Source organism: Corapipo altera, unplaced genomic scaffold (assembly GCF_003945725.1).
Source record: "Corapipo altera isolate COAL_440 unplaced genomic scaffold, ASM394572v1 290, whole genome shotgun sequence".
In the NCBI taxonomy this organism is placed as follows: Eukaryota; Metazoa; Chordata; class Aves; order Passeriformes; family Pipridae; genus Corapipo; species Corapipo altera.
The window spans coordinates 56,957-80,392 of NW_020885041.1; the positions used below are offsets into that span (position 1 = coordinate 56,957).

At 50.8% G+C, this 23,436-nt stretch overlaps 2 protein-coding genes across 9 annotated transcripts in view; both read right to left on the reverse strand.

The window, feature by feature from the left end:
• The window catches only part of CERS5 (ceramide synthase 5), an 18,872-nt gene extending 9,609 nt beyond the window's left edge, over nucleotides 1–9,263 (reverse strand). For 3 of the 5 annotated variants that reach the window (XR_003531805.1, XM_027668473.1, XM_027668476.1), the window contains exons 1-4: nucleotides 8,996–9,263; nucleotides 3,706–3,811; nucleotides 1,636–1,766; nucleotides 401–458 (exon numbers count right to left, since the gene is read on the reverse strand). Coding sequence is in view for 4 of the 5 variants with exons in the window: in XM_027668473.1 (XP_027524274.1) it covers nucleotides 401–458; nucleotides 1,636–1,766; nucleotides 3,706–3,811; nucleotides 8,996–9,195 (495 nt within the window). In the remaining variant the exon portion in view is untranslated. Of the gene's footprint in view, nucleotides 1–400; nucleotides 459–1,635; nucleotides 1,767–3,705; nucleotides 3,812–3,919; nucleotides 4,054–8,995 lie in introns of those variants that run through there. The other 2 variants (XM_027668475.1, XM_027668474.1) reach the window with 2 other exon arrangements.
• A 3,085-nt stretch (nucleotides 9,264–12,348) lies between these two features.
• Nucleotides 12,349–23,436, reverse strand: part of LIMA1 (LIM domain and actin binding 1) — a 23,675-nt gene continuing 12,587 nt past the window's right edge. For all 4 annotated transcript variants that reach the window (XM_027668471.1, XM_027668469.1, XM_027668470.1 and 1 more), the window contains 6 exons: nucleotides 23,136–23,296; nucleotides 20,663–20,767; nucleotides 18,109–18,166; nucleotides 17,684–17,799; nucleotides 14,884–15,017; nucleotides 12,349–14,326 (listed from right to left, as the gene is read on the reverse strand). In XM_027668471.1, coding sequence (XP_027524272.1) covers nucleotides 13,333–14,326; nucleotides 14,884–15,017; nucleotides 17,684–17,799; nucleotides 18,109–18,166; nucleotides 20,663–20,767; nucleotides 23,136–23,296 — 1,568 coding nt within the window. In that variant the 3' untranslated portion in view covers nucleotides 12,349–13,332. The remainder of the gene's footprint in view (nucleotides 14,327–14,883; nucleotides 15,018–17,683; nucleotides 17,800–18,108; nucleotides 18,167–20,662; nucleotides 20,768–23,135; nucleotides 23,297–23,436) is intronic.

Below are 23,436 nucleotides of genomic sequence, written 5' to 3' on the forward strand. Positions count from 1 at the left end.
ATAATAATAATAATAATAATAATAATAATAATAATAATAATAATAATAATGATAAAGACCCAAAGAGATGAACCCTTCAGGAGAGAGAGGAGAAAAAAAGAAGCAGCTCCCCCACAGCAAAAAAGGAAAAAAAAAACACACCCAGTTTTGTTCCATTCTGGGATAACAGGAAAATTAATTTTCTATTTTCTATAATTTTCTGTTATGACAAATCTGTAGAGAAGCTTCCCTGTAAAGGAGGCCCTCAACAGAAAATCAGGGAATACAAAGATCACTAAACCCCCCTCCTCCTAAACCAGGTGAAAGCACCAAAGGAGAGACACTGGTGGTGAAAACCCCCCTAAATTTTGGCAGGACAGACCAAACCCAGCTGCAGCCACACAGAACAGACTGAACTCACCGTCCAGAGAAACCTGATTCCATAAAAAAATATACTTAAATAAAATGTAAATCTCCACCTGGAAGAAAAAAAAAAAAGTGGAAAAAAATCAGGACAGAGAAGCAGCTTCTGGGTTAAGAACTGTCACAAAAAAAAGCGAAGTAATGGTGAAAAACCCCAATTCTGGCACCTCAGAAGCTTTCACTCACCTTCATTCCCAAACATTTCAGGTCAGATAAACCCATTTAAGAGCTTTTCACACCACACACGAGTTTGCATCAACAGCCCAGTTTGAAGTTCAGGGTGAACATGCACCATTCATATGATTTTATAGACAGCAAGATAACAACAAGCAAAGTCACTGTTACCCAGAGTGATCCTAATATAGAGAGATATATTTGTCCCTCTTACCTGGTGGCTTTAAGTAGACAAAAACCACACTGGAGGGGGGAAGAATTAATGAGAAGAAAGTTACTGGAAAGAAACCAGCAGAGGAGAAATGAGTCAGGAAAAAGTAATTCAGGTGCTGCTCCAGCAGCAGAGGCGACTGCAGGAGCTCAGGGGAGGGAGAGAGAACAAAGAATGAGGAGAGAAGGAAGCCAAGAAGTGGCTGTAACAAAGTCTGGACATCGTGTGAGCCAGAAGGTCACCGTGGCTGGGAACAAACCCTGCAGCTGTGCAGGCAGCAGGCAACTTTTGGGGAGGTTTCCACTCAATTTGGGCACGTGCAAACACCCCCCTGAGCACACCCAGGGGCCATCAAGGACCTGACCCATGGTCTGAAGCTGCTCCTTGGTGGCAGGACTGAGCCCTGGGCTCGTTTCTCCTCCCTCAGGAGCAGCCCCTCCAATATTTGAGGATCTTTGGTGACAGGACTGAGCCCTGTGCTCGTTTCTCCTCCCTCAGGTGCAGCCCCCCCAATATTTGAGGATCTTTGGTGGCAGGACTGAGCCCTGGGCTTGTTTCTGCTCCCTCAGGTGCAGCCCCCCGATATTTGAGGATTTTTGGTGGCAGGACTGAGCCCTGTGCTCATTTTTGCTCCCTCAGGTGCAGCCCCCCCATATTTGAGGATCTTTGGTGACAGGACTGAGCCCTGTGCTCGTTTCTGCTCCCTCAGGAGCAGCCCCCCAATATTTGAGGATCTGAGGATTTTAGGAAGCCCTTCCTTTGCTTGGAGGAGAATTTAGGCCCTGGTTTGGACGAGCAGGGGTTGGTTAGAGAGCAGGACACCCAGCTGGAGCCCCTCCCAGACATACATGCTCTCACAAAATTTGGTGAGGGTGGTGGGTTTGTCCTGGTTCCTCCGGTGCCGGAACCAGCGCTGGATCTTCCTCACGTCCCAGTCCAGCTGCTTGGAAAGGCCTTCCAACCTTTTTGCATCTGGAGACTGAAGGAGAACCAAACAAGGGGGTCACTTCTCCCACTCCCCCCCAACAGAAATGATGCACAGGTAACAAAAAAAAAACCACACCAGGAATGGACTAAAAGGGAGGCCAAAAGCAGGAACCCGTCGCCACAAACACGTTTAACCTTCATAAGCCACTAATTATTTAATTATTCAGCAGGGCTTTGGTTGAACATTTCCTCACTTATATTTCATCAGCTGACCAAGGATGCCTCTGTTCTGTGCCTTAATTTTTTTTGCTGTTAAAGTGTCCTGTCCTACCTGTTAAAGCTGCACATCCATTCAAACAGCCCAGAATTGAGGAGTTCAAAGCTGAAGAAGAAGTTTAAGGGGTTCCTACTCACAGCAAGGACAGGGAAACTTTAAAGAGCTGGTTTAGCACAGTGGATGTCTGTATGTTCTAAAGGGCATGGTAGAAATTGTGTTATTTCTGTTATCAAAGTTTATAAGTGGAAATAAATTTGAAGACTGAAATAGTTCTGTGATGGAGAACACGTCGCTGTTCTCTGGCTGGAAACTCTCCTGGGAGTTTTGTCTGAACGAAGACAAATGGATTTATCAGAGACAAAGTGAACCAAACCTGGTAACTCCCTCTCCAATGGCCCAGGGGGGAGATAATTCAGAGCAGTGTCCTCTTAACGAGCTCTGCCAGGGAGCTCCTACCCCTGACAGATGATAAACACATTTCACTGCTTGGGTTACACACACACCCCAAAATCAGGGTGCTGATTTAACACACAGTCACCACTCTGCCCAGCTGAAAGGCAAAGTCATCTGTAATTTGATTTTCAGGGCTGGGAGCTGTGCCCTGTCAGCCCCTCACAACCAGACCCCCTCAGCACTTTACTGGGATTTACTGGTCGGGGCTGACACTGCACTGGAAGGGAACTTGTGTCCAAGGAGGATTCCAGAGCAGCAGTGAAATCCTCTCCCTGCTCCAGTGCCACCCTCCAGCCTGGCTCTCCAGCCCCAGCAGCTCCCCGGGACAGTCCCAGGCAGCTCTGGTTTCACAGCAGATAAAATTCTGCACAGCCTGTGACCTCCTGGGCTTTCTAAACATCCATTTCAAGGACATCCCCTGCATTAAAGTCCTCCCCACAGCCAGCATCAGATCCTGGGGACTGCAAACCTCTCAGAACTTTCATGTTCCCATAAGGAGACTTTTTTAGTGAGGTTTTTTTTATAGAATTCCCCTTTATCTGCTCCAGGGGATGAGGTCCAGCATCCCCAAATCTCAACATCAAACCTTCCATTCCTTTATCTGTAATGAAAAATCTCTCTCTCGCTGCCCTGCACGGATTTCACTGTCAATAGTGAATAAAACATTCAATAAATAAATATTGAACAAAGCTCTGGAGCGATGGAGCCCTGAGAGCTTAAGGGAAAGAAAGGAAACAATCCCAAGAAACACCTCCTGCCACCATTAAATGTCCTGCCCTTCATCTGACTGAACATTTCTCTGAACAACCCACTTGCACTGACAGCTGCTGCCCAATTCCACAGTAAATAAGGGGAAGGCACTCACAACAAAACCCATAAAAGCAGCAAAGGAACAAAGTCCAAGGAAAAGAGAAGCTCTCTCCCAGTGGAAGATGCTGGGAAATCTCTTGTTAAACCCATCACAGGAGTCACAGCCTGGAGCAAAGGCAGGAACTGAAGGACCTGACTGCAAAGGGGAACATTTTTATCCAAAAGGAGATTTTCCTGTGCAGAAAACCATGGCTCAGCCACGAGGGGAATTCACTTTGCTACCACTTGGACACACCAGAGGCAAAGCAAAGGCAGCAGGAGCCCACTGGGGAGGGCACAGGGGGAGATGTTTCCCTCACACCACAAGAGTGGAAGCCAAAAAACCACCCCCTCTTCCCCAAATCCTCCCTTGCAGGCCTCCATTCCCAGCAGGATTTGAACCCTGACTCACCTTGGTGATGGATGTAAACACTTTCTCTAGGATTGCATTGGGCTGGGCTCTGTGAGGTCCACTGTCCTGGATGCCAAGGTTTATGGCACAGGGCTTGGCAATAAACCTGCAAGAGTTCCCAGGGAAAAGAGCTGCATTAAAAACAACATTTTTATTTCCCTCCTCTGCCTGAATCACGAAAAAAAAAACCCAGATTTGCCACCAGTTGCAGAACCTGGGGGATTCTCCACCTCCTGGAATCCCCACTTGCTTTGCTTCAGGAAACTTCCCATGTGAAGTAATTTCTTTTCTTAGTCCTGCTGGTAAATCCCAGGCAGCACATTCTGTGCACATCAGAGGGAAGAATTAAAATCTCAGTGTCCTTGGCCTGCAAGGATCCCATTGTGTTCCCCAGGGGGATCCTCATTCCTCAGAACTCCAACACCACTGGCAGGAGTCTGCTGTGAGCAGAAATGAAGCCCTAAAACCAAAATGCTTTATTTTCAAAGCAGGCCTCGGTGTCACACAGCTCAGGAAAAAAAAGGGAAGTTCAAGCGAGACAGTTCCCAAAAGATGCTTTTTTTGGTGTATTTTCTTTTTTTGTCTTTGGGGAGAATAAAGTGGTTTCTTTCCTTCAGGAGAGGGAGGAAGATGCAAATCCCTCAGTCTGAAAGACTCAAGGTGTCAGGATCTCACTCCATCCCGGGTGCTCCAAATATTCCAAAAGCTGATTTAAAACTCTCCCTGAATTTTAGAGCACAGAGACTCTGAAACCAAGCCCAGGTTTGCAACTAAACCAAACATAAACATGTCCAAAATTACCAGGTTTTGCTGCACTTTTGTGTCAAAAATGGGCTCAGGGTTCCAAGGGAAATGCCTGTGTTACCTGATATGGGAATTGCTTCCCCTCCTCTTGCTGGCCAAGGAGCAATATTTAGTATTTTTTCACCAATTATTTTGAGAAAGAACCCGTTGCTCACAACCTTCCTTGGGCACCTCCAGGGATGGGGACTCCAAACCTCCCTGGGCAGCCCCTTCCAAGGCCTGACCACCCTTTTTCCAGGAGGAAATTCCTGCTGATGTCCAACCCAAACCTCCCCTCCCCTACCTGGTTCTCCCCTCTCCTCGTCAGGAGAGCGAGAATGTTCCCCCCCTGAGCCTCCTTTTCTCCAGGCTGAGCCCCCCCAGGAGTTGTGCAGCCCCTTCCTCAGCATCCATTCCCTTCTCTGGACACTCTGAGCTTCATTCTGACAGTCACAGCTTTAAAAAAATAATTCAAAAACAAAAAAGGAAGGAGTGATTTCCTCTGAGCTCGGCTCCAAAGGGCTCCCGGCTTCCTCCCCGACCCAGACCCTCAGCCAGAAACTGTGTCCTGATGTTATGAAACACTTGGCAAGAGCCCCCCAAAAAACGTACAAAAAGAAAGGTATAAAAAAGGTCTTTCTGCTCTGCTTTCCTCCAGGACAGCACAGAGAAGTTCACATGTGCAATCACGGGATGACAAAAAAAGAGTTTTAGTTCGGTTTCTGGGACGTGGTGCTTAAACAGCTCTGTTAAAAAAAAAAACCCACAAAACAATAAAATAACCCCTTAACCTGGCCTGAAAATACTCAGAGGAAACCTGAAAAATCTAAAAATCTGCACATTCACAGAACCATGGAATAGTTGGGGTTTGAAGGGATCTCTGGACAGCACCTACTCCAACCCCAGACCACGGCAGAGGTACCTAGAGCTGGTTAATTCGATTTTTTTATTACTCAGGAGAGTCTTCCTTTGGTTTAAGAACAAGTGAAGAGGAGGAGGAATGGTTAGGGAGGCTCACAGTGACCCACACAAAGTTTGGGCTTCATTGCAGAGTGCAAAACCTGAAGCATCGAGCAAAGAAAAACCAGGAAAAAAAAAATGCAGGAATAATTCATTTTAGGACTTTAAAGATTGAAAAGCAAAAGGAAAAAAAAAAAAAAGCCAAGCAAAACTGCAAACTTTGCAGGAAACTGGCCCTGAGCAGGGAGGCCTCCTCCACTGGGAATCTGAGGGAAAAATACAGATTGTGTGTCCCCAGAAATCAGGAAGAGGGAAAAGAAAAAGCCAAGAGAGGAAGGCACAGGCCGTGGGTGCAGCTCAGGGCTCGGGTAGGGGGGTGACAAAGAGCAGATCAAGAATCTCCAGATCTCTCCAGGTGCCCAGGAAGCAGCCACTGGAAGCAGGAGGTGGTGCCATTCCCAGAAACGGGAAGGAAAAGGGATGGGGGAAGGATAAGGGATGGGGGAAGGATAAGGGATGGGGGAAGGAGAAGGGATGGGGGAAGGAGAAGGGATGGGGGAAGGAAAAGGGATGGGGGAAGGAAAAGGGATGGGGGAAGGAGAAGGGATGGCACAGAGGATTTCCTCGCTTTTAAGGAAGTCTGACCCAGTCATGAGGGAGCTTCTCTAATTCCTCAGTTCCTGGTTCTGTGCAAGTGCCCCCTGTCCTTCCCTGGGGCTCCTGAGGGAGGGGGATTCCCCTGGGAAAAGGGGCACAGGCAGCTCCCACTCCCAATTCCATCCACGCTCCAAGAGCTTGGAGCACTGGCAGGTGGAACACGAAGGGAATGGTCAGTCCTGTGCTCAGTCCCAAGCTATTTTGGGATTTAGGTGTCCACCAAGGACTTAGAGGCTCTGTGGTATTTCAGGTTTTTGGCCCCAGAACAGGTTTCCAGATGCCTTTTTGCAGCAGATCCCACAGTGAGAGTTCAGCACCAGCAAAAAAGAAAAAAGGGGGAAAACACTTCCCAGAGAGCAGAATTCCCACTCCTGGGGATATTCAAACTGAACAGCACGAGATGAGGAGAGACACCAGTTGCCTGAAGGTTGGCCTTGCTTCGAGGAGAAGGTTTGGATGAGCTGACCTTGAAAGGTCCTTTTTTAATCTAAATGGTTTTATGATTCTATAAAACCTTAATGGCAGTAAACTCTGCCCAAGGCCAGCTCGCTGCCACACCTTCCAGCAAGAAATTCCCATCACATGGACACTTCCATCACACCTTTATGGCCAGGGATCAGCTCACACTCTTTTTCACACCCAGTTGTTTAAGACTGATTTTAAAACAACCACCAATTTTCGAGTCCACAGACTCAGGTGTTGTGTAACAAACGGTTCTCATGCACACTGTGCTTCACAAAAAGGCAGAAGTTCTGCCCAAAAATCCTCCCTGCCACCGAGTCAGGACTTCACCTTTCTCTCTCCCAAGTCCTGCTTTATCTCTGCAGCCACAAACTGCCCACAGACAGCCAAAATAATGATTATTTCACCAATAAAACGGTGCAAAGGTTCACTTACAGGAGAATTCACTGGGCCACGAGTGTTGTGGCACAAAGCTCTTCCTCACACTGAGGAGCCACAGAAGAAGGAGGGAGAGAAGATGCAGCTAAACCAAAAGAGCTGCACGAGTCTATAATTCAAATTCTGAGTCATCAGGTCCAGCTGCCAAATGCGTGTCAAGGAGGACGTTTGACACAATCAAAGCCTGAACTGGGATCGATGCACCACAGGGCTTTATTCAGACAAAGCTGAACTTTTATGACATGCTCAAAGTGGCAGGAGGGAACAAAGAGGAGTTCAGGCAAAAATAAGGACTTTTAAAAAACAGACACCCTGGAAACTGCCCCGGGATTTTGCTGCCACGACGTGATTTCACCCTGGGATGACACTGAGACACTGCTGAGAACGGGAACAACTCTCTCAGGAGCCAGACCTGGGCCTCGCTGGGCAAGGGCAGGATTTAATTTGGCATCTGACCCCTCCCTAAATCAGCACCAAAACTGGAATTTCACGAACCAGGGAGGGCTTTATCAGGGCAAAGCAGTGGCTGCCTGGTGGGGAAGGATGCACTGAACCTCTCCCAGGCAGAAGAGAATCTCCTGCACCTCTTCCCCAGACTGACACCTCCTGCACTAAGGCTTGGAAAGCAAAGGGACCTGCCTACAAAACCCCTCTCCAGGGGGATTCTTGTGTCCTGCCTACAAAACCCCTCTCCAGGGGGATTGTTGTGTCCTGCCTACAAAACCCCTCTCCAGGGGGTTTCTTGTGTCCTGCCTACAAAACCCCTCTCCAGGGGGATTGTTGTGTCCTGCCCACAAAACCCCTCTCCAGGGGGATTGTTGTGTCTCACAATCTCCTTCCTGTTGTGTCTCACAACCTCCTCGTCTCCTGGCGAGTCCCAACCCTTGGCCAGACCCTACAGCAGCAGCACACCGAGCCCAGAGGAGATTTTGGCAGCTCCTGGGTCCTCTGCACTGCTTTTCTGAAGCCTTTTTTTTTTTTCCCCCCTAAGGGCAGAAAGATAAGCAGGAGAAAGGAAGAGCCTCTGGAGTTTCTCTCTCCAGCTCCGTTTTTCCTCTTTATTTGCCACCTTTTCACTTCGCCCCAACCACCTCCTCCCTTCTGACAGCTCAGGGAAAACTCACACTTCACACGCACAGAGAACACACAGATCAAACCCGACCCGATTCCCGCTCGTTTCAGTCCCGCACAACCCCTTTCCACGCTTAGAAACATTTACAGAACCACTGGATGGGTTGGAAGGGACCTTAAAGAATTCCACGGGCAGGGACACCTTCCCCCAGCCCATCCGACCCCACCAACCACCCGCCGCTTCCACGCAGAAATTTACGGTTAAATCGATGTTTAGTGAACCACGAGGTGTGTGTCTCGTAGCCCGCTTCGCCTAACGGCCTTTCCTAATTAAGCCGCTTTGCTAATTAGCGCCTCTGTCACCCACGCGTGGCTCGTGAGGGATCCCGGGCGCGGATCAAGCGCTGCCCCGGGGGGGGGGGGGGGGGGGGTGGGAGTTTAATCTCGTGTTTGTGGATGCTCAGGGGAACGGGGAATCCCGAATGACACCTGTCCGCGGGCAGATAAGGCGATCTGCGCCCACATCCAGCGCGCCCCGAGGTGCGGGAGAGCCGCAAATTGTTTAATAACACAGCGGGGCCATGTGCGAGCGAGCCCTGCTTCCTCCTCCGGGAGCTCGGGGGAAAAGTGCAATAAAAACCCACAAGGAAGCTCGGCTCCGTCAGCCGCCCCCGGGCAAGGGGAATAAAAGCGAATAAAAGCGAATTTTTACGCGAAACGCGGCGTTTTCCCCGCGCTGCCCCAGCACCGGAGGGGCCCCCTCAGACCCCGCTCCCACAGGAGCCCCCCGGGGCTCCTTCATGTCGCGACAGACCCGAGCGGCGCGACAGCTCCCCGGGGTTACCCGACATCCCTTTTCCGCTCAGGGGAGCCCCCTCCCAGGAGCCCCCAACCCCCCTCCCGGGGGCCCCGCGCTCACCTCTCGAAGAGCAGCCGCACGGCGAAGATGCCGAGCGCCAGCGGGAAGGCGGACAGGACGTGCGCGGCCCGCGGGTACTGCAGCCCGCTGCCCGGCTCGCCCGCCAGGTCCGCCCACGTCACGTTGTGCGGGAGCCAGAACCGCTCGTTCCAGAACCAGGCCCGCAGCGCCGCCGCCGCGGCCGCCGCGGCCGCCGCCATCTTCCGCCTCCTCCTCCTCCTCCTCCTCCTCCCGCTGCCGCGCTCCGGCGGCCGCCACAGGCACGGGGGCGGGGTCTGCTGAGGACACGCCCCATCCGCGCCCCGCTCCGCCAATCCGGGCGCCGTCACGGAGCCCCGGGGAGGGGCTAGGGAGAGACCACGCCCCCTCCATGACAGGCTCCGCCAATCCGAGTGCGGCCACAGATTACGGGGAAGGGGCTTGGGCGAGGCCACGCCCCTCCCCGTCTCGCCGCGCCACTGCCCGGCCCCGCCTCAGCCCTCAGGGGGCGTGGCGGAGGAGGCCACGCCTCTCGTGGCGCCGTCCAGCCAATCCGAGGCGCGTCACGCTAAGAAACGGGCGCGGTTCGGCGAGACCGCGCCCCCTCTTTAAACAAGCCACGCCCCTCACTCGTCATCCCGCCACTCCCGGCGCCTGCCACAGCTCAGAGGGGGCCGCGCCACAGCCCGTACGCGGCGGGGCTTGGAGAGGCGACTCCCCCTCATCACCCAACACCCAGCCACGCCCCTCATCCCCTCGCCACGGCTCCGGGGGAGGGATGATGTCACCAAACCACGCGTGGGGCGCGGCCAAGATCAAGCCACGCCCCTTCTCCGTCCCGCCCCGCCCACCACGGCGAGCTGTGCCGCGTCTCTGTGGGCGGGGCTTTGTCCGACCACGCCTCCCCCCTCGCCGGACCGTTATCCCGGCGCAGGCGCAGTGCGGCGCCACCGCCTTCCCGCCTCTGCGCACGGCCCCGCGCGGGCTCCTGAGGGAGCGGCGCGAGCGCGTTCCCGCCGTCGCCTGAGGGGACGGGACCGTCGGGGGATGGAGCGGCGGCATAAAACGCGGAATGAGGGGGGGCACAGAACCACTGTTCGTTAATTAACATTCTGTCTTCTGTTGGTTATTGATTTCTCACTCCTCATGCTAATTAGTCCGCTTTTTTTTCAGTAGGAGATAGAATGCTAATTAATGAAGAGAACTGTGTAAACCAATGGGTAAAGAATCCCAGAATATCCTGAGTCGGAAGGGACCCACCAGGATCAGCCAAGTCCATCTGCTGGCCCTGCACAGAATCCCACCGTGGCAGGGTGATGGAACTGGATGGCCCTTAATGTCCCTTCCAACCCAAACTTTTCCATGAATCCACGATATAATTCCTCAGGCAGGCCCGTGTAGGGAAGGGCCCAGAGCTGCCAGAGCAGCCTCCTGTGTGGAGAGTTTATGGCAGGATCCCAAGGATTAGTTTTACCGACATTAACAGAGATGCAGTTTAACATTTACAGCGACACAAACGCCTGGCAAAGTTTAACATATTCCTTTTAGCTTGTGGTGAGGCTCTCAGCCTCTCCACAAAAGTGGTTCGACATCAACCACCTCATGCGCGGCGGCAAACGATCCATCCTTCGTTTAATGGCTCTTCTGGCACCTGTCCAGTCAGAGAGCAAATTAAACGGCCCATTAAGCACTCAAATACTCCCATAACTAATAGATTCAAGGATGGAGTAATTCATGATCTGCTCACTTCTTTTTTTTAACCAATGCTTGAGGCAGTACCGCTCGTGCTGATTTCTCCTTGGTCCGAGTGACCAGGTGAGGGTCCTGGTGCCTCAGAGACTCAGAGATGCCTCAGATTTAACTGAGAAATAATGATTTTGTGATTAAAGTCTCTGCTAAGCGCAGCCAGTGCTGCTTCAGTATCACGTAACCAGGGAGACACTAAAATCCAATCGCGTTTCCTAAGAAACAAGCAGTTGGCATATTCCATAAATCCACATCGAACATTCTTCCCCCCCCTTTTCAAACAGCACAATTTCCAGTCAGAAGGATCCCCAACTGCTTAGTCACTTAAGGGAATCTGACACCAAATGGAAGAGAGAAAGGTGACAGAAAGCAGCCCGGGACTGCACATCAGGTTTCTGAGTTTTCCCTCGGTCTGTGGGTGTCACGTCTCACTTCTCCCGTAAAAAGAAAGGACAAGGAGCAGTCGGTTGTGGGGCTGCCAACACCTCCCAGCTGGGCAGCAGGCTGCTTTTCCCTCCCTGATATCCTTGGCATACACACGGGCAGTTTCTCACGCTGCTGTAGGACTTTCCCTGCTTTTCTTCTGGCTTTTTATCCCCATCTCTCCTGACCAAACCCACCTCAGGCTCATGTTGGGAACTGCAAACTAAGCAGCTGATAGGAAAGGGGGAAAAAAAATAAGCCCTCAGTTGTCCTCAGCTGCCCTGGAGAGCCACCTGGAGCCAGAAGTGGAAGTGAAAAAATCCCTGGACGTCCTTATTCCTTCTGTCCGTCCTGTTCTAATCCCTCCTGTTCTAATCCCTCCTCTACGTTTCCTTGAATTGGAGAGCAGAAGCTGCCTCTGGGAAACACGGACACACAGTGTCACCTAGTGGCACCATCCCCATCCCGGGCTGGCTTCCAGTGACAACGCTGGAATTCCAGTAAGAACACCGGGAATTCACCCATCTTCTCCCTCAATCCCTTCACAGCCCTGGGGAGAAGGACTTGGGGGGGGGTGGAGCTGGTGGAAGAGAGGCTGGAAAATTGGGATTGTGACCTAATTGTGGCTTTCCAGGACTCGAAAAGAACCTGCAGGAAAGGGGGAGAAAGACTATTTCCAAGGGGAACGGCTTCCAAACTGCCAGAGGGCAGGGTTAGATGGGATATTGGGAAGAAATTCCTCCCTGGGAGGGTGGGGAGGCCCTGGCACAGGTTTCCCAGAGAAGCTGCCCCATCCCTGGAATTGTCCCAGGCCAGGTTGGAGCAACCTGGGCTAGTGGAAGTTGTCCCTCTTTAAGGTCCCTCTGACCCAAACCATTCCAGGATGATTCCATGATTCCCACAATCCTTTTAAAAGGAGATGAATCCAGGCTTCAATTTTAATGTAAATGACCGAACTTTATTGAAGGGTTTGTCGGCAGCAGAACTGTTAAGAAAGCAGAATATTTTACACCTCAAGTATAGGTAAGAGCTAATTCTCTTGAGAGTACAGTACAAATAAAAGCTAATACAAAAGGGCCTCCTCCTCCTCCTCCCCGTTCAAGAATTTATTATTTGTAAAATAAACAAAGTCAAGTTTAAAAACGTTCCAAGCCTCAACGCTGGCAAGTCAGAAAGTGTCACTGGTCGATTCCAGAGATTATTTATTTTTTTTTTTTGCAATGCAGCATCATTTCACAGCTGTAAGGAAGAGATTTATGGCAGCTTGATACGAGCGGGATTTCGAGAGTTGTCCAACAAAAAGGCCTTAAAAATCTCCTTTGTGGTTTAAAAGGGTGAGGAGGAACTCCAAATAATAAAAAAAAAAAAAAAAGACAACAAAACCAAAAGAAACAAAAAAAAGAAAAACCACTTGAAATGCAGAAATAATGCCCTGCAGGCTGCTCAAAAAAGTGTTCACTCACCCTCAAAGGGACCTGGCAGCCGGCACAGCTCCTGGGAAAGCACTAAAATACACGTGGGTCCAGCAACGGGCACCGTTCCAGCTGGGCAGGGACCCCCCCAGCCCCTCAGAGGGGGGGTCTGAGACACAAAATTCACATTGCACTCGGTTCCAGGTGCTTTCGTCGTCGGACGCCACGCGCGGAAATGGTTTTTTTTAATTATTATTTTTAAAAAAAAAAAAAAAAATATAAAAGCCCAGTTGTGCCCCTTTCCACGTATTAAAGTGCATTAAGTGACCGTTTTTAAAGCAGGCCAGAAAGTCCCTTTGAAGTTGGTCCCTAAGCACTGCAGTAGCATTTGTAGTGGTACAAGTGGCGTGTTCCAGAGGGCCTGTCCTGGACCACCACGGCGGAATTCCACGGGTTTTTGGTGGAATTCCCTGAGTTGTTTGCTAGTGGAATACGTATTTAAGCTCAAAGGGATGAGACAAGCACAGGACAGCCCGTGGGCAGACACTACCTGCTGCTGCTGTCCCACAGACACTCGTTCCCATGCACCCAAAGAGACTCTTCGCAGGCTTCCAGAGTTTCCCAGTCGAGATAATTTGGACGTGGATTCCCTTGACGTGCAGTGTGGCATCGCTTCGTGGAGGAGAGCTGTTTGTTAAAGCTAAAAAAAAAAAAATACCCATTTCCAAAAGGCCCAGCACCTTGCAGCAAGTTTCCTAGTTAAAAAAAAAGGCCAATTTATTCTTCATCATCATCATCATCTTCATCTTCATAGTAACGGTTCCTTTTGATCTGCTCTTCCACGGACAGATCCTCCACGTCGTCGCCCTCCCAGAAACCCACGTCCTGGGATTTGCGGTGCTGGCTCGGGGAGGGCTCCTTGGCAGTCACCACGTGGGCCAGGCTGGAACGTTTGGGAGAATTTGGTTCCGGGAGCTCTTCCTCTGGGGTTTCCGGCTCTCCCGGTTCCTCCTCGTCCGTCTCCGCGCCCCCCTGCCCGTTCTCCACGACGCCGAGCTCTGTTCTGACCCCACACAACTCCTGCTCTTCCCCCGCGTTCTTCTCCTCGTTCTGGACGTTCCTGTGCTCAACCTTCTTCTCCTTTTGCTCTTTCTCCTCTCTCTCCAGTTCCTCCCCTTTTCTCCGCGTGTCCCTCTCAGCTTTAGGAGGAGAGGGCGAGTTCTCTGCCCTGTGGCCCCTCACGGACACCGCTCTGAACGAGGCCGCCACCGTGAAGGGGCGGCTCCTCTCCTTCAGCGAGGAGGATCTCCTCAGCTTTTTGAGATCCAGATCCACCTCCTCCTGCACGTCCGGCTTGGAAACCTCTTCCTCCGGGGGCCACTTGGGTTTGAGCACCTTGATGCCCTCCTCTAAGGCACTTCCCTGGACGCTCTGGTCGGAGGGAGGGGGCCAGGCGATCCGGAGCTTTTTGGTTTCCGCCGGTCTCTCTTCCCTTTCGGGCACGGCCGAAGCTTTTGCCTCCATACTCGCTGCCAGGACCCCGACCTTGGCAATCGGGGCGTCCTCCACCCCGGGGCTCTGAGGAGCTTCTGTCGCGTTCCCCCCGGGGAGGGTTTTCTCCGGGGACTCCTCACCTTCCGTTTTGCCCGCCCACAGCTCCTTGTGCTGTTTGTGCCCGAAGCCCTCGTCGTAGTTGCCCTTGGATTTGAAGAGCTGGTTGAAGTGGGGTTTGCAGTAGATGTTCCCCCGCAGCGACGCGTACGTCCCGAGGCTGGGTGGGAAAAGAATCAAGAAAAGAATCAAACATTAGAGCTCAGGGCCGCCAGCACAGGCCTCTGCTTCAGCTGTGGCACTCAAGAGACTCAATTCCACCCTCCCAACAAGCTCACAGCCCCCAGGGTTTGTATCCTGCGTGGCTCTCCCCAAGAATTCATCGCCGAGCTGGACGCGCTGTTTTTCCCCCCAGCACATAAAATCACATTAAGAGGTTTAGAAACTGCACCAAAGAGCAGAACCAGGGCTGGGTAACACCCCTGGCAGAACCAGGGCTGTGTGTAACACTCACCTCTGGCAGAACCAGGGCTGTGTAACACCCCTGGCAGAACCAGGGCTGTGTAACACTCACCTCTGGCAGAACCAGGCCTGGGTAACACCCCTGGCAGAACCTGTAACACCCATCCCTGGCAGAACCAGGCCTGTGTAACACCTCTGGCAGAACCAGGCCTGGGTAACCACTCCTGGCAGAACCAGGGCTGTGTAACCACGGCTGCAGTGTGGCCTCCAGCTCAGCTGAGCCTGAGCAGAGGAAAACACCCTCCCCAGGGGTACCTGAGCTTGCTGTTGCAGTAGGAGCAGCGGAAGCAGCTGATGTGAAACACCTGCTGGTTGGCAAAGAGCCTTTCCATGGGGTACACGGTCTTCTGACACCCAACACAGGTCTCCTTCATTGGCAACTGGAATTTCTGCGGGAAGGAGAGGAAAGTGTGTGAGCTGGAAAACGCATCAACCGCCGGGGACTCGGCCTGGGTTCCCCCCCGAGCTCTCCCCAGTGGGCTCTGCTGAGCTACGAGGTGGGAAGAGGCTACAACAGACCCACAGGGGCTGCTGTGGCCCGACAGCCAGCCAGGATTTTACCCCAGTGAGCTCCACAGCTCCACTTGAGCAAGAGCTGGGAGAGAACAATGAAAACAGCAGAGCTGAGCCGGTTCCCAAAAGCTGCGTAACCTCCTCCTGCAGCCTCAGCTTTTCTTGGTGGGAAAATGATGAAACATTCATTACAGTCGATGTGAGGCTTTACCAAAAGAATGAAAATAGTGCAGAACAAACTGAACCCTGGAATGGTTTGGGTGGGAAGGGACCTTGGTGATCACCTGGTTGCTGTGGGCAGGGACACCTCTCACTGGAAGAGCTGAAGCAGCCTCGAAAGGTGGAGGGTGGGAGAGGAAAGGGGTGAAACAGGCTGCTCAACGGTTTGAAATAATCCACTTTTGCCAAATCTTCCCTCTCAAAGAGGAGGAAACAGTGTCAGCCCCGACACAGCAGCAGGAAACACTCCCTGACTTCACTCGTGAGCAATCCCAGCTCCATCCCAAAGAACCCACACTGGGGGTTCAGGACTCAGGGCCCCCAAACTTGCTGAAGGCTCAGAGTGAGCAGAGCTTTTGAGGTTAAACAGCTAAAATTCTGATGTGCTCACTGAACTGCCCTGAGGGTTCAGCAGGAACTGAACACTGAGGAGTGGAGTGGCACTGCTGTGATCTCAGGTTTGTTTTCCAACAGCATCAGGGAAGCAAAAAACATTGTCCATGAGAAAAGGTCCATTTGCTTCTTGGAATCTCTTAACTCTGGCCAAGGGGGGAAGACACTTTGCAGGAAAAATTAAATAACACAGTTGAAAAAAACCTGGCAGTTTGAGGCTGATTTAGTTGATTACAACTAATTTGGCAGCCGGGGAGAGGAGAGAGCTTGGGCTCCACACCCTGCCCAGACACACTCAGAGCCTCCTCCAAACTTACAAAAAGCTTTAAGGAGAAAAAAAAAATAAATCTGATGGCTGAAGAAAAAAAAAAAAAACAGGAAGGTCACAGGAAGACATAATCACAGCAATTTATTTATAACAGTCCAGGAACAATGGTCAGGAACGAAAGTTACGGCCCGAGGGGGCAGATTGCTGAAGGCAGAGCCAGTTTTTGTCACAGCCAGAAAGTTTGCTGCCAATTTAATTCCATTTTAAATGGCATTGCTTGGGGTTAAAATAGATTAAAGTTCTGATTGCCACAGGTTGGCTACCGAAATTCAGAGTTCCTCCTGAAAAAAGAATCCACAATTTCCAGGTGCTGCCAAAACTCTCTGAGTTTTGAGTCCCTAAATGAAATCTCAAAAAAAAAAAAAAATGCTTGCCCATTAAAAAGTCTTCTCCCTGAAGGTTTAAGTTTTCCTTGGTTTTGTACAGTGATGGAGGGCCCTGGTCCTTCTGCAATCACCCCCCATGCAAGGAGAGGGACTTACTTGCACACAGTGGGTTTTATGTCTGTGGAGAGGCATTTTTTGGGGGGGTGAAGAGACAGGAATTCCTTCCCAGGATGCTACAAAAAGGAGCTACAGGAGGAAAGTGAGGCCCAATAAATGTAAAATAGGACTGGAGAGAAAGCTGAGAGTTGAGCTCACATTAGGAGGGAAGCAGAAGGCAGGAGGAGAGGTTTAGGAACCAAGAACAGGAGACAGAAGCTGGAAGAGACAAATAGGAACCTTAGGTGAATAAACAGCAGCTGGGTTTCTATCTCACAGTGCAGCATCTAAAGCAGTAACAAGGATAAAAAGGCTAAAAATGGTTCTAATAACATAAAGAGAGCAGAGAGGACCAGGAACAGAGATCACACAACTCCTCCAGGCAGCTCCAGTTCCCCACCCTGGCATTCCCAGCTGGGAAAGCCACATCTCCCTGATCTCTGAGGTCGGTGCTGTCCCTCCCAAAGATGGGGAAAACCAACAAAAGCCCAGTTGTTTCCTCAGGAGTGAGCCAGGAAGTCTGGGGCAGCCCAGGGGGACCCTCATCCCAGCTCCAGACAGCTCATGTGACAGGGGGATCACGACGGTGTCTAAATCACATTAACAAACACATTCCTGTCCCAAAGTCTGCTCTGTCACTGCCCTGGAGGAACTGGAACATCAAAGACCCCTCAGAAAGCCCAGCCTGACCTTTCCAATCACAGTGCCCTGACTGTGGAGCTGCTCCCAGCTGCAGCTCCCTTGGGAGCAGCTGGAAGAGGAGGGTGGGAAGCCGAGTCCCAGCGTGCTGGAAAGCTCTGGAGATCATTCCCAGGAGCTCAGGGCCCAGCTCTGGGAGCACTGACAGGCTCTGCCATCACCCCCTGCCACCACCCCTTCTCCCACACCAAGGAGGAGCAGAGTCTGTGGGACAACAAGCAATTCCTGACCCAACCTCTGGAGGAAAACCCCCTTTTGAGGTGTTTTCCATCCTGATTTAAATCATTCCCTCACAAACACAGCCTGAGCAGGCATCAGCCCACTCACTGCCAGGCCTCTGTGCCCACAATGAGGGTTTTTCAGCATCAAACAGTTGATTTAAAACCCCCCCTGAATGTCTGAGAGTGAAGAGCTGTGTTACCTTCACGGCTTTGGGTGGGGAGGCCTCAGCCTGGGCAGCTGCTCTGGCACCCACCTTCTGCTGCTTTGTGCCAGCAGGTTTCTGAGCTTCTGCCTCGCTCTCCGAGTTCTGTCCAGCTGAGGGAGCAGAGGAGGGAGAAAAAAAATGCAATTACAGGGAGGCTTTAAAGCTTTAAACCACGGGCAGCTCGTGCTCGCCGAGCATTAGTCTGGGTTAAAAGGTGAGGAGGCTTTTAACACTTAAAAAAGGGTTCAAGCAGAGCAAGCAGGGGTTGCAAATGTCTTAGAATTACAGCTGCAAAAAATTCTGAGTGTGAGAGAAGTTCTTATGAAGTGGGAGCTGGGCCCAGAGCAGATCTGTAGCACAGTTTGTGGATCATCTGAGGGGGCTGAGCTGAAGCATCTCCCCCAGCCCTGTGTGCTCACCGTGGCCATCCTCCAGCAGAGCAGAGGGCACAGAAAAGCTGTTCTCACCTGCAGAAACCTGCAAGAGAAGGAGACAATGAGCTTCTGAGACCTGAACAACCCCAGCAAACCCCCCTGGCTGAGACAGGGACAGACCCCAGGGGCTCAGGGAGGGACTTGCTGGGTTTGCTGTGTCAACACCACCACCAGTCCTGGCTCCGAGGCAGAAAAGCTCAGAGCTGCTCTTGCAATGTTCAGATCATCTCAACAACATCATCACCCTGGTCACACACACAGACATCATGTTCCTGTTTCCCCCAGCACCTGCAGCTTGCACACCTTGACCTCCCACCCTCCACAAATGGTTTAGCTGAGGTTTTTCCTCCCAGGTTTTGGTCTCTTACAAATCCTTCGACCTCCCCCCAGTCCAGCACATTTCCTGGAAATCTCGTGGCTCCCTCCAACATTTGACATTTAAACAGTCAGCAGAGACTGTGCTTTTGGAAAAAAAATAAATAGCAATAATTTAAAAAAGGAACAGCTGAATTCTAAGAAACTTTTGTAGAACCAGACACCTGCTGGGACAGACGTGCTGGATCTGTATCCTGTTCATTCATCCCCTTTTGGAAACAAATTCATATTTAAAAAAAAAAAAAGCATTAAAAAACCTTTTAGAAGAGTTGGATCTAAACAGTTTCAGACACTAAACAGACTCACAGAATTGTTTGGGTTGGAAAAGACCTTTAAGATCACTGAGTGCAGCCTCGAACCAAACACGTCACAGGTAAAGCTCTTGATGCACAGTTCTTTATTAAACTTGGCACTATTGCTGTTAAATCAAATAGTTTTAAGTAGCTGCACCGAGGACCTAAAGCAGAGTAACGAGATTAACTGCAAATCATCACTAATTCACTTTAATGGCTGAAAAGTCCACCCGAAATTTGCAAATTAACGAGTTAATGAGAAGGCAAATTACGTCTGTTAACATACTCTGGCCTGCTGGAAAAAAACACTGTAACCCCGAGCAGATAATTCAGTGGAGAGGATGGGACAGTCACTGGGACAGTCACTGGGACAGTCACACCCCTGTGGCCCCCGAATCTGTCCCGGGGGCAGAGTGAGAAGTGGCAGCTCAGAAGTGTCTTTTGTTCCCTCCCAACGGCTCTAATTGGGCTCATTCCCAAAGTTCACCACAGTCCCTTTTCCAAAGGCCAACCCTGGCTCCCAAACAAGGTCCCATTCAGGTTCTCCTTGCACCTGGACACCTCAACTCTGCAATTACAGCTCAGTGTGAGGGATTTTATTCAAACCTTCCACTCACGAGGGGGCAGAGACTCTGCTTTAATTCTGATTTAACAGGTGCTCTTTTAATTAACTCACCTCTGAGCACGGAGCAGCCTCTGCAGTTGGACCCAGAGCTGCTCAGCTGCCAGGGAGGAGCAGCTGAAAAGCCAAAGGTTTGGCCCCTTGCCCGAGGGAGGCTGGAAAGCTCTAAAAGCCCTCCTGGCATTAGGCTGCCACGTGTTCAGCCTGGCTGGGCTACACAGTACCCCAATTATTGTTATTCAGCTGCTTTTATCCCGTCTGCCCTCCCCAGCTCAGGGCACAAAACGCTCCAGGGCCAATTCACAGGGTCTCAGTTTGCAGCTGAAGCTCAAAAGCAGCAGCAAAGCCAAGCTGCCATTCCCAGTTACCTTAAAATTGAGCTGCCACACTCTCAGTTAACCTTAAAATTGAGCCACTAAATGCAGAAGAAGCAGTGACAAACTCCTTTTGCTCCTGTCACACAAAGCTCTTCGTGGTTTGTTTTCTTTTTGTTTGTTTGTTTGTTTTTTCTGGTGTGGATTCTTTTTGCTTATTAAAGAAAAACACTATCACAAGATAAAACCTCCCAAAAACTACCAACAAAACAAATAAATACCTGGCTGTGAATCATCTTTCCACAGTGAGGGGACAGGACACGAAAAAAACCCTTTAGGTGGCTTCATCACAGCCAAGGATAAACCCAAAAACTCCCACCAGGACAAATGAGGAAAACCACAAAAGCATCAAGGGATTTGGCCACAGGGAATGGTTTGGGTGGGAAGGGACCTTAAAGATCATCCAGTGCCACCCCCTGCCATGGGCAGGGACACCTCCCACCAGCCCTGGTTGCTCCAACCTGGCCTGGGACACTTCCAGGGATCCAGGGGCAGCCACAGCTTCTCTGGGCAACCTGGGCCAGGGCCTCCCCACCCTCCCAGGGAGGGATTTCTTTACTGAAAAATACCCAAAAAACAGGAGACTGAAGGGCTCTGCTACACCACAGACACATCACTGCTGAGCAGACAGAGAAACTCTCCAAGAAAATTTATCTCTGGACATTCTCTTCCACAGAGACAGTCTAAAAAAAAAAAATCATTAAAAATAAAAATTAAAACTCAGGAATTCTGCAGCAGGGAACTCATGTGGAGCAGCTGCTCACATCCAGTTCCTGGGTGGCCTCAGGAATGTGGGACCAGTGCATCAGCTGTGCTCCCACAACCATTTCCACTTCCAGGGAAGCCCCTGATCTCCACCAGCACAGACATCTTACCTTCTCCCCATCCTGACAGGAACTGGAGTCCTCACTTGGTGCCACGTTCTCCTTCTGCCCAGATTTGTAATTCTTGAGTTCAGTCTCACTGGCTTGAATCTCACTCTGTAGGACAAAGCACTGGAATGGTGACAGGTTCTTTTCCCCTTGGGAAAAAACAACTTGCTTCCTTATTTTTCTCAAAATGTTGTGTTTTGGGTTTTTTTTTAAAAATGTTTTTCTAGTACTTAAAGTGATAATTAAGGGAAGGGCCATAAAAATCTACAGATACTTGGTGACACATCCTAATGAGGGGAAAAGGATTGGGCTGCAGGATTTTACTGTGCTCCATGGAGGGCACACCAGTGTTCTCCTTAGCAACCCTTCCAAATTCCTGTTTAAAACCAGCTCTTAAATCCCCTGCCCAGTCCACATCTCCCTCTTCCAGAAACGTGAACTTTTCACTGGGAATGACAAGTATTTCCAGACAAGAAATGGTGTAGCTGCCAAATAAGACTTGACATGAAAGCAAATCCCACTTCTGCTTCAAGTCAAAACCTTCATTCTGTTCTTACCCCGAGGTTCCTGTTCTTGACAGACACACTTAAGATCTCCACAGAAGAATCTTTCAGGCTTAAAAAGAGAGATAAAAATCCAGTGGAACCTCGTGTTTCCTTCCTTGCCACAGGACACAAGAGCAGTGGGAGCCTCGTGGGAAGCACGAGGCATCTCCTCTGGGACATCAAAGAGGAGCAGCCACGGGCCAGCACCAGCATCTCACTGGCTTTGGAGACAAATCTGCACAGAACCAGAGCTCTGTGACTGAATGTTGGAATTGTCATCCTGCCCAGAGCTGGAGATCTGCTGTCCAGCACCTCTCTCCCTCCCCTTCCTGCACCCCTTGCAAGGCCCAGAACGGCTCCTTCCTCACCCTCCCTGCAACCAAGCGCCCAGCAGTTTTTAATCCAGGCCTAATTCCACCAAAATGCCCCAGAACACTTGTTCCCAAGAGAGATTCTGCCTTTCCTTTGGAGCACAGAGGTGAGAAGGGCAGCACAGACCCCACACTTCCATAGCAAAGGAGCCCTGGGTACTTTGCCAGCAGGGAAGGAGAAGATCCTGGGGAAGGAGAAGATCCCAGGGAGGGAGAAGATCCCAGGGAGGGAGAAGATCCCAGGGAAGGAGAAGACCCCAGGGAAGGAGAAGATCCCAGGGAGGGAGAAGATCCCGGGGAAGGAGAAGATCCCAGGGAGGGAGAAGATCCCGGGGTTAGGGCTGCTGCTGGAACACTGGCACTGCAAACACCTCAGGAATCCTTGTCTGCTCTGTTTTACTCTGCCCTTCCCAAAATGGGAAGAGATTCCTCCCCAGGTGGGGCATCCTGAGAGCATCAGGCTGGACTGACCCTAAACCCTGGGGGGCTGCAGGAGCCTCAGGAGGAATCTCCTGCCTCTGGGATAGAGAATTGAAGTGGCCCAGCCACCCCCCTGAGCCCCAAACTGGGAAAGGCAGCAGCAAATGAACCCAGGGGAGGCAGGAATCAGCAATTAGGTTAATCAGATTTGCTGCACTGCCTGCAACAAAGGACTTTCCATTCATGGAAAGGGGAATTTTTACTGGACTCCCCCTCCCACAGCTGGAGAATCAGAGCCACGTGCAGGTGAAATTCAGAAATCACTGTGGAGGAGGCTCTGCCCCTCCACAGAGACCCCTGGGAAGCAGATCCTCCTCCAGGGGAGAACCTTCCCTTTGGCTTTCCCAGCTCAGAAAGGCCTTTGTGCATCACTCTGGCTAATAAAAGCAACACTTGAGCAATAAAAGTTCCCATCATTCAGCAAAAGCATCAGAAACTCCCAGCAAATGTAACCTAAAGAGTTTTTAACAGAAGCTGAGATTCCTGAAGCCTCCTCAGCTGCAACACTTCATTAATTGCTCATTTCCTGCTCAAATACCTGCAAAACAGGCAGAGGTTCCTTCACTGCAAGAGTCTAATTGGATTCAGAGAGAGGTGAGAGGCAAAAGGGAGATTCCTGAGTGGAGATGCCAAAGCCACAGACTTTGGGATCCAAGTTCTGTGACTCTGCAAAGTCACTCCATCAGCTCCCTGTGCCTCAGTTTCCCCCAGCTGGGAGCTGATGGACCAAGAACTGTGGTTTGTTTTTTAAACCAGACCACCAAACATGCAGAAGGCAGAAGAATGCCAGTTATGCTTCAGAAGGATCTCAGCCAGGGTGCCAGCAATTAATTCTTTGGAAAGCTTTCAACCTCATTCCAGGAAGATGGAAAATATATTTATTTCTTCCTGCAGGCTGTGGAGACAACTCTTCATCCGAAATTCCTCCCAGGGGCACAGAGTTAGTTTCAAAAAATAAATATATAAATAAATAAATAAATAAAGATGGCATTTCTCCTCAAGCAGCTTGGTTTCCATGAGATCTTCCTTCAGCCTGGGGCAAAAATTCCCCTTCCACCCCAAGGCAAAAACCAGACTTACCATGGGAGTGAGGGCTGAGGAAGTGCCCTGCTTGGACACAGCTGCCTGGTACTTGGCCAGCCTGTCCTTTATGGAGGTCTCTGAAAAACGAGGCATGTCCAGGCTCCTCCTGGGATCTGCCCTGTCCACACTCAGCCCTGGGATGGTCTCTGCAAGATGCCCTGGCAAAAAAAAAAAAAACAAACAAAAAACCCACATGAATAATGTTATTCCCTGTGCTTTGGTCTCCTGTGCTTAAGAGTAGAATGGTTTAAAATTCCCAGCAAGGCTTCACACATCAAATGGGAATGGTTTAAAATTC